This window comes from Passer domesticus, chromosome 3 (assembly GCF_036417665.1).
Source record: "Passer domesticus isolate bPasDom1 chromosome 3, bPasDom1.hap1, whole genome shotgun sequence".
In the NCBI taxonomy this organism is placed as follows: Eukaryota; Metazoa; Chordata; class Aves; order Passeriformes; family Passeridae; genus Passer; species Passer domesticus.
Genome location: NC_087476.1, coordinates 25,383,958 through 25,400,779, shown reverse-complemented (window position 1 = coordinate 25,400,779; position 16,822 = coordinate 25,383,958). Strand labels below are relative to the sequence as shown.

At 39.3% G+C, this 16,822-nt stretch overlaps 1 protein-coding gene across 10 annotated transcripts in view; it reads left to right on the top strand.

The window, feature by feature from the left end:
* Positions 1 to 16,822, top strand: part of LOC135296195 (dystonin-like) — a 288,180-nt gene that overhangs the window by 98,165 nt on the left and 173,193 nt on the right. For 5 of the 10 annotated variants that reach the window (XM_064412229.1, XM_064412227.1, XM_064412230.1 and 2 more), the window contains 4 exons: positions 7,331 to 7,420; positions 7,956 to 8,054; positions 10,221 to 10,298; positions 12,655 to 12,747. In XM_064412229.1, coding sequence (XP_064268299.1) covers positions 7,331 to 7,420; positions 7,956 to 8,054; positions 10,221 to 10,298; positions 12,655 to 12,747 — 360 coding nt within the window. The remainder of the gene's footprint in view (positions 1 to 7,330; positions 7,421 to 7,955; positions 8,055 to 10,220; positions 10,299 to 12,654; positions 12,748 to 16,822) is intronic. The other 5 variants (XM_064412231.1, XM_064412234.1, XM_064412236.1 and 2 more) reach the window with 1 other exon arrangement.

Genomic DNA, 16,822 nt, shown 5'->3' with positions numbered 1-16,822 from the left:
ATTTCACAAAACAAAAATGTGGGAAGTTAAGAAAAATATAAGGGTATTTAGCAAGATTTAGCAATGGCCATATCATTTTTTTTTAATTGAGCTAGAGTATACTTGTATCTTAAAGCCATACAAATATTTTATGATTAATAGAGTTATCCAGAGACGTGTGGAATAATTGAGGGCAGGGGCGAAATAGAATATGCAAAAGCAATGGATGGTTGAGTTGTCTGGGAGAAATGTGAAGGTTAATGAAGGGAAAAAGAAAAGTGACTGATTTGAACTTTTAGATACAAGGACAGGCTGTTAGAGGGATGGAACACAGGAAGGGTGTTATGGTTGTCATGATAATAAAGTTTAAAGCATTGGCCAGAGGAGACAGTGAAGGATGAATCCAAGGATGCAGTCAAGGATGAATCTTCAGTTAGAAAACATCCGCTATAAACAAAGGCTGGGGGCGTTGAACTCACTCTGTAAAAGAGACTTGTTTAAATGTTCCTTAATAAAATCCTTAATGAAGGATTACTATTAATCCTTTATTAATATAATTATTAATCCTTAATTATTATTAATACTTGATAATTCCTTAATAAAGGAGTTTTATGGAATTGAATAACATTAGCTGTGTCTGCTACTTGTGAGTATTAATATCCAGCAACATATTCAAACAGAAAAATTCGTCCTGAGTATGAAAGAAAGAACCATTTATTTTCCATGAACCACAAGAATTGTTTTCTGCAGAGTGGACTATTAGACTGTCAGAAGGAAGGAGTGAAAAAGAAGAGAGTGAAAATGAGTTTTGGAACCACTAGGCCTAAAGCAGGATGTGCCAGACCCTGCTAGCAAGCGGGCAGGAGCCAGGAGAGGCCTGGCCCAGGCGCGTGTGCCAGCCCTGGCTGCGGGCGGTGTCCGGGCGGGGTGTCCAGCCTGGAGCTGCGGGAGCAGCATCCCCTGCAGCCCCGCGGCTCCGGCACACTGCTCCGGTGCTCCTCACCGCCCTCAAACTCTCTTCATTAAACCTGCCTGCTTGTTTACTTTTAACAGAATGAGTGTAGTATGGGATTCAGTACCGAACAAGCATTGTGACCAGGGTGCGTGTTTGGAGTTGGGCTTTTTCCCAGCAGTAAGTTTTGGGTTTAGAGCAGGAGATGAAAGACCAGGGCTCCTCGGGCGGCTGTCGGTGTGCGTGCCAGTGTGCACGGAGCTTTGGCTCCCGGATCTCCTGGCGTGGCACCAGGCTGCCCATGGAGCACAGCCCAGCGCCTCGCTGCCTGCACAGCGTGCTGGGGGAACATTACCTGCCGGGGAGTGGGCCTGCAGTGTCTAGAGCCATAGTCGTCCTTTACGTGGGGGAATGTGAGATGTCTGTAGAGTAAAGTAAGTGCTCTTGAAGATTTTTGAAGAAGCGACTTGCTTGGCAGATCAGTCACGTGGAAATGTTTTGACAAATCTCATATTTTCACAATTACGTGCTTCATGGCTCTTGTTACAGCCTCTTCAGAATTTTAGAGTGTTTCTCATAGCATGTGTCAGGCTAGTAAATCTTTATTTTTTGTACACAAATGCATCTTTTTATATTAGAGGGTTTTTTGTTCTTTACTTGTGGCATAGATTTGTTATCATGCAGTTAGAATTGCCACTGTGATTTCTTAATTTCTAAAGATGAAAGGACTAAAACTTGCGTGTTTGCAAAACTTACAGAAAACTGTTCCTCCATAAGTATCATTTTTAATAAAAGTTTTTCTTTAAAAACAAGCTTAAGTGTGTTTTTTAGGAAGCTGAAACATTAGGCAAACTCATCAGGGTGTCAGGATCTTAACAGTGGCCATAGAAGTTTTTCAGCTCTTTGAATGCTGGTGGCATTTGCTGTGGAACACTGTAGTCATAGGAGCTCTTAACTATTTATCCATTATTTTGGTGAAAATTGTTTTACTGTTACTGAAGTGAGTGGGCGTTCTAAGAGATCTTTCTCCCACAGGCATTGACTCAGATTCTTAAAGAATGAATTTGAAGTTTTTGGCCTTGTGCCAGCTGTCATTTTGACTTATCTGTGACCTCAGTGGTAATTAAGGCCTGACCCTTTTTTTCCCCTAAACACACCCCTTACAGTTCTAACTTTTGGGCCTTTTCCCATTTTCCTTTGAAAAATCAGTAATGCTTTATGTCTGGGCTGGGCATTTAATTCACTTTGCTTCCAGAAGCAAGGAGAGCAGTACTTGAAAAAGACTTTCCCAGGCAATGTGGTCTGAACAGCCTCAGCTGGATCTGTAATACTATCATTCTTGATAACTCCTTAGTAATGACACTGATTTTATGAAGACTTGACAACTGAACTTCAGTTATTCCAAATAAGTATGGTTCAGATTTGATTCTAATCTTGCCAGTTCTGGAAACCATAAGAAAATGTCTAATTTGAGATGTTCTCACAATGATCAGTTCAGCTTAACTATAATATGGAAAGAGAGCCTTCTGATGTTTTTAAGGAAGATATTTGATTAAAGTAGTCTGCTTTCCTGACCCTGTAAAAAAAATGGACAATTTTGCAAATAAGTGAGCACAAAACTCTGCCTTGTTTCCAAGTCATGCAGCTTGCCAGGGCCACAGTGATTACCTCACCTGCCTCAGGGATTTCCTGGTGGCCTCCAGTACATGGGCGTTACTTTGAGTTGGTCCTGCTTGATCTGATTATATTCTCTCCTGTCTCTTTTGCCTGCACTCTAGATTCTGCAGCACATTAATGTTTGTTTCTGCATCTTCTCACACTGTTTCAGTTGAGAATGTGCTCTGTACATTAGAGGTGCTGCTCTGGAACACACTAGATCCTAATATGAAAGTCTGAGGGATCTGTGTGTATGCTGGGTGTGCACTCACTGTATACACAGAAATGGGCACAACCCTATTTTCCTGACATATTTACTTCTAATCAAGAAGAAAGGGTGTGATTCTTGTTTTAGTAGAATCATCATAGAATCCTAGAATTGTTTGGGTTTGAAAGGACCTTTAAAATCACAGAATCACAAGGTTGGAAGAGACCTTGAAGATGATTGAGTCCAACCTAATAATAAGCTGAATTAGAAAGGACTGCAAAGATCATCCAGTCCAGCTCCCAGTTCTGCAGAGCACCATCCCCAAGAATCGTGCCATGTGTCTGAGAGTATTGTCCAAACACTTCTGGAACTCTGTCAGGCTTGGTACTGTGACCACTTCCGTGGGGAGCCAGCATCCTACCACTAGAATCCTACTGCCAGAATGGAGTGGAGGCACTTTTTGGTGAAGAACCTTTTCCTAATATCTAGCTTAAACATCCCCTGACACAATTGCAGGTCATGTAGTCCAATCCCCCATGCAAAATAAGCAGGGTCATCTTCAACTAGACTAGGTTGCTTGGAGCCCCATCCAACCTGATCTTGAATGTTTCCAGCGATGGGACATCCACCTCTCTGGGAACTCTATTGCAATGTTTCACCACCTCACTGTAAATTTTTTTTTTCCTTATATCTGGTTTAAATACACTCTCTTTTAAATTAAAACTCTTACACCTTGTCCTATTGCAACAGGCTCTACTACGAAGTAGGTATGACAGTGTTGGAGGGTGACCTGTGCATCTCCTGTCCATTCTTGTCCAGACTGGGCTGGTTTTGCTTGCAGTGGTGGAAGTGACAGTTCTTCCCCTTCTGCCATATAACTGTAAGCAGCCATTATTGTGTAAAACAATAGATTTTGTTCTAGAATCAAGACAAATAATATCAATAAAAATTGTAAGAAACTGGTTTTCTGTGGAAGATGGCTTATTTTCTCTTGTGACTGATGGCAAAACCAGAGATCACTATGTGCAAGTTTGGTTCACTAAGCATTGGCATCTAGGACTGCTTGAGATGTATAAGTGTGCTCAGTACAGACATCTGTGGGGGACTGGCCAGCAGGACCTAGGCAAACATTAGTCCTTCTGGAGAGGAAGGGAGACCAAGGTTTATGTTCAGGCATAGCCCCTGCACATAGTGGAGGAGGGCAAGCCTGTCAGGCCAGGGAATTTCATAGAAGAAGCAGAACAGTGTGGGGGTCCAAGTGGAAGCTTTTGGAGGCGATAGCCATCTTCTTGCTCGTCATCTCTCAAGTGTCTGACATGCTGGGGTCTGGGGTCAGGATTCAAGCTTGGTCACTGTTACAATATTAAAAGCTGTTTTTTACTGGTGACGTGCAGAGTTTCCCCAAGGCACTAGAATGCAAAGCATAAGCTTGCTGGAAAAGGATGATATGAAAATATCTGATGCTTATGTCAAGGAGAATGGAGCTTTCCTTACCACAGGCATCACAGAATACATGCCAGAAGATGAAGGTCAGAAGATTAATCTCTTCTAAAACAGTGCCTTACATTCACTCTGTCTCCTTTTCACTTGTGAAGCCATTTTGCTTTTCTTGTTTAAGTTTTGTCAGATGCACCTCAGCCACTCTGTGTTTCCCACGTCTTCCTTAAAGAATCTCTTCTCATGCCCAAATTATCAAATCTGCCACACTCACATGGGTATATTGCAAAAAATTGCCTGAAGCAACACGTAACCTATTTTGCATGTGCACCTTGTAAAATGTTGGGGCGACAATTTGTGATTTTACTGAAAAGCCACAAGAACTGTTGTGAAATTCTGTGGGCTCAGTAGATCCCACACATCTGTCCAGGGACCTCCTTCTGCATCCAGTATTTGGCACTGTGTGTTTTGAAGGAGGCTGAAAAAGATTTTGTTATATGTGTTGAGAGACATTGCCCAAGTGATAGTTAGAGAGAGGTGATTTTTCAAGCTTTTTCTGAAGTGTCAGTGTAGGATCTCTTGAGGAGTGCAAGATGCTCCTTTTGGAAGAAGTGATCTGATGCTTTGAGCGAACATACTTGCTCACATTAGTAGCCCAAATACAGCCTTTTAGATGCACATCTGCTGCTCAGAGTATTGGAAGAAATTCCTTATTATGTTGCCCTGTACCAGGATGACTGGCACAGTATGTACTAAATAATTAATCCTCACAGTAATTGCCAGCCAGTGGCAGAACTAATACAGGTACGTAAGGTGTACTGCTGGTTTTCCTGTTTTGACAGCCCTGTGCCAGTTTTTTCATATGCAGTGTGAGTTCATCTCTGAAGTGTCTGTGATTTTTGAAAAGATAAACTGGGGAAGATGGTAGTCTTTGTAATACTTAGGAAACCTCAGAGCATAAGAAACAAACAGAAGGTTAATAAATGTGTGCTGTGACAGACAGAGTAGCAGGATAACAAAATTATCTTGCATTTATTGGATAAAAAAAGCAGACAGAACAGAAGTAGTGGTATTTTCTCACCCACAATTCAGATACCTGCACACTGGGCAAATCCCCTGAGTTTTATGTTAAAAAGAGTGTGGGTATTGACTCACAAACAGTTCTTTAACTGTGCTGTGCAGTGTCTTTGAGATGTACACCGCATTCCCCTGTCCTTAACCTTATGTCCTGCTGTGCTGGGCTGTTCTGGCTGGGGATTCTGCATTCCAAAGAGACGTGGAAAGGGACATGTCCTGGGTGGTGGGGCAGGCAGCCCTCTCACAGGGTTTTGTCATAAAGAAAAGTTGCCTACTTTTAAGAGAAAGAGTTTAATTCTCAGTTTGATACAGTCCTTTGAATATAAAAATAACGTGGGTTAAAAATTAAAGATTCTTATGTTTCTCATCTTTTGAGCATTTGTCATAATCAAATCTTGTATCAGGGATATCAATTATTTATATAGCTTCCCTTTTCTTTCCTTTCACCAGAGATGTGGTAGGAGAACACCTGTTCTTTTTCTTTGTTCAGTTTGGCAGTACTTTAGTATTATCAGAGAAATTTTTTCCTAGTTATTTTTTTTAACATTAATTGCTTGCAGGATAAAAAAAAAGTAACTAAAATTAAAATGATACTATTTTATGTATGTATGTGAGGGTGTAAAGCTTATGTTTATGTATTAGAGTATTGGATTGTAATTTGGCTGTGAACGTAGACTCTGTGTAAGCGCTTTGGAAAATATGTGTTATAATTCCTCATGGAACAGTCTTCTAGGTGACTTGTTCTGGCTAGTCTTCAGAGCAAGCATAAATATGTTCTGATGCTGCTCTCAATTAAGATAATGCTGTTTGTGAAAACAGATTGCAGGGTAATTTCATGTTTAAGATTGGAATAAGAAAAATTGAACTAAAAAGCATTTATGAAGCTAATCTTAGGTATGGATACAGATCTTTATGCAACAGGATGAATCTCATAATTCCCCCAAAAATGTAGCAAACAGAGTTGTTGTATTAAGTTCAAGATCAGGGTTGACTCTTGCTGCCCTCATCACACACATATGTTGGCAGTCAGTGTCCCATAGACCTCATGTTGGAAGTACAACTCATCTCTAGCAGAGGTTAGGAAGAAGAACATTTCTGATGTTGCATTTTATCCTAAGCTTAGGAAGTTTCTGATCTGGTTGTTCAACAGGAACACCAGGGAACTGACATTAAACTGTAGCTGGAAAGCCTGCAACCTCTGCCCTAGCAAGTCAAAGATCTCTGATTCTGAAAAATTAGGTCCTTTGTGTCACATTCAAAGAGCAGCTGGCTGGAATTGCTGAAGACATTTCAGATGAGGTTGTAATTAAGCTAATGGTAAGAATAAAGAAGTTGGCCTGTGGACAGATATCTCTCAGGTTCATTGTGCCTGTCAGTAAAGGTGGATCTTCCAGCTGTCTCTCATCATTGCAACCCCTCACTAGATCAACCCAAAGTCATGGTCCTTTGGTAAGGTGTGTAGGGTGGGTGTGTGAGTTGTTGGGAAAGCTCACTAACTACTGGGAAACCTGAGGTGACAATACGTGCTGTTAATTGGTGGATATCATGGTTTGATTAGGGAGTTACTTCCAGCCTGACTGCAGTGAACATGCATGCTGCTCATAATATGTATCAGTTGTGTGTTTTTTTTAATAATCTGTTGAATCTAGCTACTGTTGTAGTGGTCATTATTTAGGTCCAAAGAGGAGAGTATCTGATATTAAACTGCAGATTCTGTTTTTTTCATTGATACATGCATTCATTACCTGTAACTTAATATTGTTTTTCTTTTCATTGAAGTGATATAAAGTGTGATGAAACTGCAAGTGCAGAGACAGATGTGAATTTTGTCTATTACAACTAACTTGCATTTGTTAATTTGTCATGAAAATGAAGAAATTTAAAAAAGCAATGCTGAGGTATAGCATTGACATTTAGCATCTGGGGTTTATCTGTATTTTAAAAGACATGTATTACTAAGAGCGTGAATTCTCAGGTGTAAACTGGGATCATGTATTTATTTTTTGCATTTATCTGTGCAGGTTCGAAAACATGTGAATGACCTATATGAAGACCTAAGAGATGGACATAACTTAATCTCACTTCTAGAAGTCCTTTCTGGAGACACCTTGGTAAGCTTTTAGATCATAATGTAGTGGTTTCAAATTGTTAATTATGCATTTTCTCTATTTGTTAATTCCTTGTGTATTGACTGCTGTAGATTTCTTTGATACTTTCTGTAATCTGTGACCTCATACCAAAGACACAACTTGTATTTCTGTTGGTAAATATGCTGGTGTGAATTCTGTGGGGGAGTGCAATCTGTTCTCTTCGTTTCTTGTGGCTAGTGAGACTTCCTTTCTTAACAAGGTAATGCACTATTTCTTCTGCTCTTTCCTTTCCTTTCCTTTCTGATTTTTGTTTTAACAAATATTGGATGCTTAATATCTTTTTGCATTTAAGGGAGTAACTTACAAATAACAAGGATCAAATGTCCCTGAAATTGTCTAACACACTCCTCAGGTGCCATTTCCTTTCTTTGTGAGCATTACTTCCCTTGCTTGGTATTTGTTCTCTTCATTATGTTCTTCTTTTCATGCTCTTCTTTTCATTTGTGGTCTGTCTTGTGTTTTTGCTGTCCTGTCTCCTGTCTGTTGTATTCATTAGCCAAGAGAGCGAGATTTTTTGAAGACCTTACGGTTGGTGAGTTCAACAGAAGCATGCGCAAATGAACAGCATGAGGATGTGGAGGATGAGGATAAGGGGGTAGGTGCCGACCCCCATAACTGTACTAATGCAGTGTTTGAAGTGTGGTGTTTGCTAATGTAAATTCTTAGCTTGGTGTGCTGCAGTAGTGGGCTGTAGAAGGAACAAAAGGACTTTTGTTGATAAACCAGGATACGTGTGTTTATGGTGGAGGTATGGTAAAGACAAATTTTTATTTAGTCTTTCTGTGAACAGCTAAAGTGCAAATGTTCAAGGTTTCTATTTGTTTTCTTTCATTAAACTGTACAAAACCATGGTGCAAATGTATACTGGACAACACTATCAAGAAGCTATAAAATAATTTTTAAAAATAGTAGGGAAATTCCATAATTTTATTAATCTAAGACTTTTTTTTAACTTGTAAACAGTATTGTCCATATACAAGTAATTTAGACAAAGACTTGAAGGTTCTTCTTAGTGAAATCAATGAAAAAATTTGATTTCTCTTAATTAGAAGCACCAGTTTACTATGTGCATGGTGTGTGTGCCATATGGATAACATCTTGAAATAAGGTAATTCAGTGTGCAGATCTGGTTTTTTTTAGAATTTACCATGTGTAGTAGTGATTTTTATCAAAGCAGGTAGATTGGAAGTTAAGTGACAGCTTTGTGTTGTGGCTACTAAAAATACAGATAGTTTGCAGGGTTTCTCTTTCTTGCAACAAATGCTGAATTATCGATTCTCTATATTTTGCCCATCCAGAAGGGAAATATCTGCTGATAAACTTTAAAATGTTGGGTGCTTGTTAGTCTGAGTGAGCTGTTTAATGTCTTTTTAGACCTTGCATTTTGGCTTTTGCTAGAGCAACTGGCTGACATAGGGCCTGAGTGCCTCCCTGGCTCCCGTGTGTTGTGCTGCAGTTGTGATTTCAGTGGAATTTGTGTGCTTTTTTTCTGAAGTGCAGCATCAGTCAAAGTGCTGCATTGTTTTATAAAAGAAATATTTCCCCTCTGAGATGGTAACTGTGTACTTTGGGGTTTACTATTCCTTCCTTGTGGAAAACCAAGTTCCAGGTCTGCAGTCCTTCATTTCATCTGTGGAAGCTTTTTGATAGCAAGGGCTGTAATGCTTGATCCTGAGTTATTGGTGTGAAAAACAAGGGGCTAAATAGAAGATTCTGTAATGGAAATTAAAATTATTTTTGTTTCAGTTTATGCTTCTTATTCAACTTCATTTTCTTATGTTTCTTTTTGGCAAGCATCTGATACTCCATAGGGGGAAAAAAGGCAGTTGAGGAAGGCTGGGGCTTATCTGTGTGTTTCACAGTGGTTGTCTGAGGAAATGCTCATATTCATGGCTGATCCCTAGCAATTATAGTCTGCTTCAGTTTATTGCTGTGAAAGTTTGTGACAAATCTGAAATAAGGAAGATTAGAAGGACTTGGATATGATGTTGATGGTATAAATTTAACTGCTTTCCCATGCTGATCTGTGACAGCTAAGTATGCGTTTTCTGTGTGGTTCTTCTTCTTGGTGATTTTATACTAACTGCATGCAGTTTTGCCATGTTTCCATTAACACACCGCTCATTTTTATTTTACAATTCCTTTTTGGTGGTTCTGACTTTGCTGTGAAGGGAGTGACTTGTTAGTTTTTTTCATGCTTTAAAGTTTTCTACCCAAGTCAAGAGTTTAAACTTACACTCCAGGACGGTTCATGTTATATTATTCTGTTTGGAGGAAGATACTATCTTTATTAGATGCTTTAAAGAAATAAGTGTAGATATCATAATCATTATGCAGTCATACCATTAAGCCATGAAGTTCCATACAGAGGTAAGCTTTTCCATCACAGAATTTACCAGAACAATGTAAAAGTCCATGACATTACTTATGTTTTGTTTTGCTTAATACACTGTAAATATTTTATAATAATATTTAGTTTCTGTAGGTAATAGCCCTCTTGGCCTTAATAGTACCTTACAGGGAACAGCTATCAGCCTGCATGGATCACAGTTGCAGTTGGGGACCACTGATCTCTCTTGCTATCCACTGTACTAAAAAATAAATACAGTTAAAATAAATAGTTGTAGCACACTTTTTCACCAAAGGTATTGACTTCATTAAAGCTGTTGTGCTTCAAATGTTCTACATGATATATTTAAATCAGACTGTTTGTTCTTTTGTCTGATGAGAAAATCTCACAACTACTGTTTTCCACTTGTAGCCCCGAGAAAAGGGTCGGATGCGTTTTCACAGACTGCAGAACGTCCAAATTGCACTTGACTATTTGAAAAAGCGCCAGGTATGATGAAAATAAAATAATAATAAAAAAAATTAACGAACATTTTGTCACCTATAGCTAATAAAGAACAAATTTGTCCTGCTTTGTCTCTCGTGCATGTTGTCTAACAGCTGCTCATGTAGGCTCAGCTTTATGTCATGCTTGAGATGGTTAAGAGAGATGTGGGAAAGATAGTTTTACACCACCCTTCCCTGAGCACTAACAGCACATCCCATGTGCTATATGCTCTTAAAGAGGAGAAAATTATGGGCAACATCCTTAGGAGCTGCTTATAGCAAATTAAACTGTCTTTCATGCTGCCTAGACACTAGCTGGTATGCAATTTTGTTCACAATCTAGTTTTTACTGCAAAATGCCAATTCAAATATATTAGAATTTTGTATGGGAGTTCCTTGTTTTGATTGTATTTTTTTTTTTGAAAACTTTCTCAAATTTTGATACTGATAAAAGCAAAAGTAGCATTTTTAGATGAATTAGAGACTTGTCAGAGCCACCTGGGCACTGTGGAAGATTCAGGCTTAATTTTCACTTTAAAATCTCCTTTTAGCCGTTGAAATCCACTCTGTTGCCTTTCTGCTACTGTGAATTTCTTTCTACTTTTCAATATATTTTAAATGCTTACAGAAGCTTGATTTCTCCCTTTCCAAAGGGAGAATAAAGGGATTTCCCCCTTTATCCAGAACATGGAAGGAAAAACGGTTCCTCCCTATCTGCCACATCCCAATAAATTGACACTGAAAATCTACTCTCTGATTGGTTGATTTAAAAAATAATTAAATTGGTTTTGCTACTTCAGAAGTTTGACAGAATATGAGGTAGCAAACCATAAACAGATACTTAGTTTTGTTGTGAAACCAGATGTTGTTTTGCATTTTGAAATTTCAAACATGTCTTTCGGGTCACTGAATGGAATGTGTGGACTGAGAACAAAATCCTCCTTTGCTGAGTTCAAAGCAAACTTTTCCTGTTAACCTAAGTGAGCCACTGAACAAGTACACTACAAAGTGACAGTCACAATGGCTTTTTCATGCAGCAGGACCTCAGGAGCTGTACTGCACCATGCCTTGTTTATGCATGGCAGACCATGTGTATAAAATGCAGGAGGTGTAGTACTGTGTCGTCTTCATGTTTATGAACATGCACGTGGTATGATTATGATATGAGGATTTTTGTGCTCTCTTTAGCATCGCAGCTTTGTGAAGATGGCTGTGTTCTAGTATACAAAATATTTGTAGGGCTTTGGTCTTGGCAAATTGTCTGTGGAGCTTGCAGTTCATAAAAATTTCAGCCCTCTGGTAGGTGTTTCTAAACTGTATTTAGGAGTTAATTGGCTCAGGTTGGCTGTGTAGCCTTCAAGTTCAATGCTTTATTGTGATTATAAAGCAGAGAGAGCCTATATATTGATAATTTTGAAGCCTGGCTTATGAAATGAACAAACAACAAATTGTGAAATACAGTTTTTCTTGCAGAGAGTGTGGTTTGATGCTTTTTTTCTCTCCAAATAGTAAAGATTATGTCTGCAGATCAAAAAGACATGCCTTTTCTTGTTCATTTGATAACAGGATATATGTTGAATAGCATGTGCATGAAACTTTACTATTGTAAGCATAAAATATATTTTAGCTGAGTCATTTTTAACTGCTAGGCTATATGGATGCATAATACATGTAGATATTTATACATTTATAAAATTAGACAAAAACTGGAATTACTGAACTCATTCTGGGTGTGAGTTTATGGGAGTGTAGTAACAGCAGCTCTTGTTTTAATCCTATTAAGCATTTATTCATAGCATTATGAATGAATACACCATCAGAAAATATAATAATTATTGTCTTTTTTAATCCATTGTTTACTAAAATGTGATACTAAATTCCTAGTTTTATCAAGCCAGATCTGTGTTTTGGCAGGCCAGTTCTCCTGCTGCTGAATCCTTGTTTAAGTACAGGAAAGCGTGGGGTGGAATGACGGCAATGATAAGTTCCAATGTCAGCACTGCCCTGGGACTGATACAGCAGCTACAGATCATTATATTCATGTTATCCTGCCCTGCTCTGTCGTGCCTTCCCCTTTTGACAAGAGCTGAGGCAAAGGGTATTTGGCACGGGGATCAGATCTGCCAGCCTAGTGACAGCTGAGGAATTTCCTTATCCCGGTGTGAGTGGGAGAGGGCAATTCCTGGCAGGTCGCTTACAGGCAGAATGCAATTCCTTTCTGCTTTTGAGAATTAAAAAGCCCAGCAGAGTAGGCTCAGAAAGTGAGTAGTGCATCCTTTAGAGTCATGCCTGTGTAATGCAGTATGTATTTGTGGCATATTTATTTCAATTTTGCCTGTATTTTCTTTCTGTGATGGCAGGTGAAACTGGTTAACATCAGAAATGATGATATAACAGATGGGAATCCCAAATTGACTTTGGGGTTGATATGGACCATAATTTTGCACTTTCAGGTAAGCCTAACTTTGCTTGACTGTATGTTTTTGGTCAGTTTCTTGCATAGTGGCAAGGAATTTTGATGTAGACAGGACTCCATAGATTTTATCTCTTCTCTAATTTGTTTCTGAAGGTTTTGATGTTGTATCTTATTTTATGATTTAAACTGGATCTCAAGATTTTATTTGCTAATTTCCTCTCTGTGGAGGGAGAGGAAAAAAGCTTCGGTTTTGAACATCATTAAATACAGTATGTATTCCTCCCAGTGTTTGGATATATTCTTCTTCTTTTATTCTACAGATTTCTTTCGATGAGTATTAAAATACATTTGAAAAAATTGTGTATTTTTAAAAATTCTGATGCTTTGAGTATTTTAGCAAGCTGTATTCTCAGCCTCTTCTAGTAGTTGCTCCCATGTCAGCATTTGTTCCTAGCCCCAGTGATGGTGGCATGGGTCACACTAGGTGGCACTCTGGTTGTTGTACACTGGTGGGATTGTGTACAGTATAATGCGGCCTTACAGTGTGTGGTGTTAAATTGCTCCTCAAAAGAACGCTTGCATAATGGCTCTGGCTGCAGATGATGTAATTCAGATGACAGATAATTCCCATTTAGTGACTGAAGCATTGTTAGCCATGAACTCTCTGCTGTGCAGGCATTTTAAATGATCAGAAATTTGCAAGATCACACAGAAGAAGTATGATTCCCTTAGGAGCATTCCACACTGGATGTATGACTGAGAAAAATTTTCTTTAAAAAGCTAGAAAGTCTGCTAGGATCTAATGTGCTCTCCTGCAAATCCTAATGTGGAGCAAAGATATGAATAGGGCCAATGGTACCAGATATAAACAGGGTGCACATCTTAGCCTAGATCAGTCCATAGAATAAAGGAGATGGTCCAGCAAGGACCTGGAGCTCCTTCAGCTCCCCTTGCCATGTCAGTCTTTGCTTCCACATGGTTATACAGAGAAGAAAAGATTAGGTTTAAATATATTTAAGCATGACCTACAGAATTGGGCTGTGATTGAAGGTTGCTCTATTTTAAAAAATAGAATATTAGTAGCTTACTAATAGAAGCTGTAAGTGGAAGTTAAACCTTTACTTGATGTGTATTTTATGTTTCTGAACCTGATTATTAGTCTTTTGCAAAATGAAATTTTTAGTTTTTCTCATTAGATGAAGCACAGTACATCTGGCACAATATTAGGTGCTTGTAAAAAGTCATGAACGTTAGTGCTGCCAGTTGTAAAAAATGGATGAAAGGGAAAACCAATTTATATAAATTACCTTCTTCAGGTGAAGTGGTGTGGCAAGGATTTTCCCCTGTAAGGTAGTCAGCTCCATATGAAATATGTTGAAGCATTTAAATTGTAGCCAAAACACACTTCACTATGTCCTAACCCAAATAATTACCAACTAAATGTCTGCAAGTACAATTCAGATCTTGTAGTTCTGTCAGAGTAGAATATTTCAGTTGGAGGAGAACTACAATGCTCATCTAGTGGGACTGCCTGACCAATTCGGGGCTGGAAGTTCAAGCATGTTGCTTAGGGCATTCTCCAAATGCATCTGAAACACTGACAGGCTTGGGGCATCGACCACCTGTCCAGGAAGCCTTTTCCAATGTCTGACCACCCATCATGCTTCCTGATGTCCATTCTAAACCTCCCCAGCACAGTTTTGAAGTATTCCCATGTGCCCAGCGTCTGGATACCAGGTAGAAAAGAATCAGAATGGTTTGGGTTGGAAGGGGACCTTGAGAATTGCCTTATTCCATCCCCCTTATGGGGGCAGGGACACCTTCAACTAGACCAGATTGCTCAGAACCCCATCCAACCTGGCCTTGAGTACTCCCAGGAATGGGCATCGTAACATCTTCCCTGGGATCTGTTCCATGACCTTCCCAGGCAAAGAGGAGAGGCTGACAGGTTGGTAGTTCCCAGCATTGTCTTTTCTTCCATTTCTAAAGATGGGTTCCCCTGGAGAGAGCTCAGTGCCTCCCTCTAGTTCCCCACAGAGCAGTGAGGTCACTTTTCAGCCTCCCTTAACCCAAACTAGACAAACTCAAAGTCCTCAGGTGCTCCACTTAGAACATACTTTCCATGCCTGCCACCAACTTTGTTGCCCTTCTCTGGGCATTCTCAAGGACCTTCACACCCTTCTTAACTGTGGAGACCAGAAGTGCACACAGTTCTCAGAGTGAGGGTGCACTGAGTACAGCAGGATAATTGCCCCTCCCTACTGGCTGTTTGAGCTGTGTTTGATGCCCCCTAGTATGGGGTCTGCCACCTTGATGATCTTCTTTTTCAAAATAGTGTCTTAAAAAATTGGTGAAAAATAATTTTGAGGATGACTACTAGCGCTTGACTAAATATTAAGTCTATTTTATAAATATGAAGCAACTGAGGAACAGGATGTTTAAAAAATATATTCTTTTTTTTTTTTACTAATGGCTGCAGTATACCTACACTGAATGCAGAAGGGATTTGTAAAGTGATGTAAGACATATGCCCTGCACTAGTCTGTGCTTGTGTGACATTTCCTACATGACATTTCCTGCTATTTCTCTTTAATATGGCAATTCGGTGTCTTTGTCACCCGCATATGGCCCTTTGGATTCAGCTGAAGTTTGGAAGAATGTACATACTTAGACCTCAAACTGTTTTTTTTTTTTCTTCACTTAGCTTTAAAATGAAGGAAAAATCTGAAGGGAAATATGGGCTCTTTACCAAGGGATAAAGCTTTGTGATAATAACTGTGTTTATGCATGGAGTAATTCCATACTTATTGGGAAAGTTGTGATTAGATTCAGTTTGAAGTTAAGACACTAAATCCGTGTGCTTATGGGGAGCTACGTTCTTATACAATTGTCTAAATTGTCCCTTTAATCTGATAATCAGAAGGATAGAGGTTTAGTACAGTTAGTACAGCCTAGACAGTGAGTCAACTAACTACCTACTAGAGGTTTACTTCACTCAATTAAACGTAAACATCTGTGTTGTTGGAGATTTATGAGACACCCCTGTGAGTATGAGAAGCATGACCTGGGTCTTATGGGAAACCCAGCCTCATCTGGGAAGAGACAGATCAGGCAGGATAAACTGCTTCTTAAATGGTGGAAAACATGTTTAGCAATGGATTTGAGGCCTGGAGGGCTAGGCAATACAGAGGGTGAGACTGATGGAGTAATTCAGATCACCTGAAGGAGATGCCTAGAGCACCTCTGGAGCTATTCATTTTCCAGCATAGTTGCTGTTTGTGTGCTGAGATGACACTTCATATCCAGTAACATTTGCAATGAGAAGCAGGTTTCCTTAGGTCTTGTGGTGTAAATGCTATCTCCATATGAATGTCTCAGGTATTTTAAAGTGTCTCAAATATTCTAGATGGTCAGTTGACTTTATCTCTCTGCTTCAGGGTGTGAACCCTTGCTGTTGTTTGAAGGCCTAGGGCTTTTGATTCAGCCTCCTAAAGACAGGCGTTTGAGTGATACCTGAGGTATCCTGGAGTATGCAGGACATGTGTGGAGTTCTCTGATGAGACACCAGACTTGTGAGAAACTCACGATCTTCTGGACCTGCAGGTGGAGGCCAGTTGGGGTACTGCAGGATATCTCAAAGAGCTCCAGAACCCCATGTTGAGGAAACTGAATCCTGCCCCAGTGCATAAAGTGATCTCTTTAAAACCTAGCCAGTGTGTAAACATGAGTATCTAGACACTTGTGAGGGGGTCTTTTAACCTGAATTACCCCTTAATTTCCCCATCATTTGCAGAAGTAGTTAATTTCTCAGTGAGCATAAGAAGCTGTTTGCTGTGTGATATTACTGGCTCAGCTACACATCAGTTATGTATATTCTAATAACACTGCAATCTGGGAAGTAGTCAAGATGCCAGAGATTTTTTTTTGGGCTGTTGTTTGTGGCTTATTGTTTCTCTGAGTCATGGTCCTTATCTGGAGGGTATTATTTACTCAAAAAAGAAAATCCTTCTGATTATTGGAATGAATTTAGGAATGATTTAGGGAACAGACATGATAAAAAAAATAAAAGAGAATACACATTTGAGGATTATGTTTCTCTTGCATCTTAATTA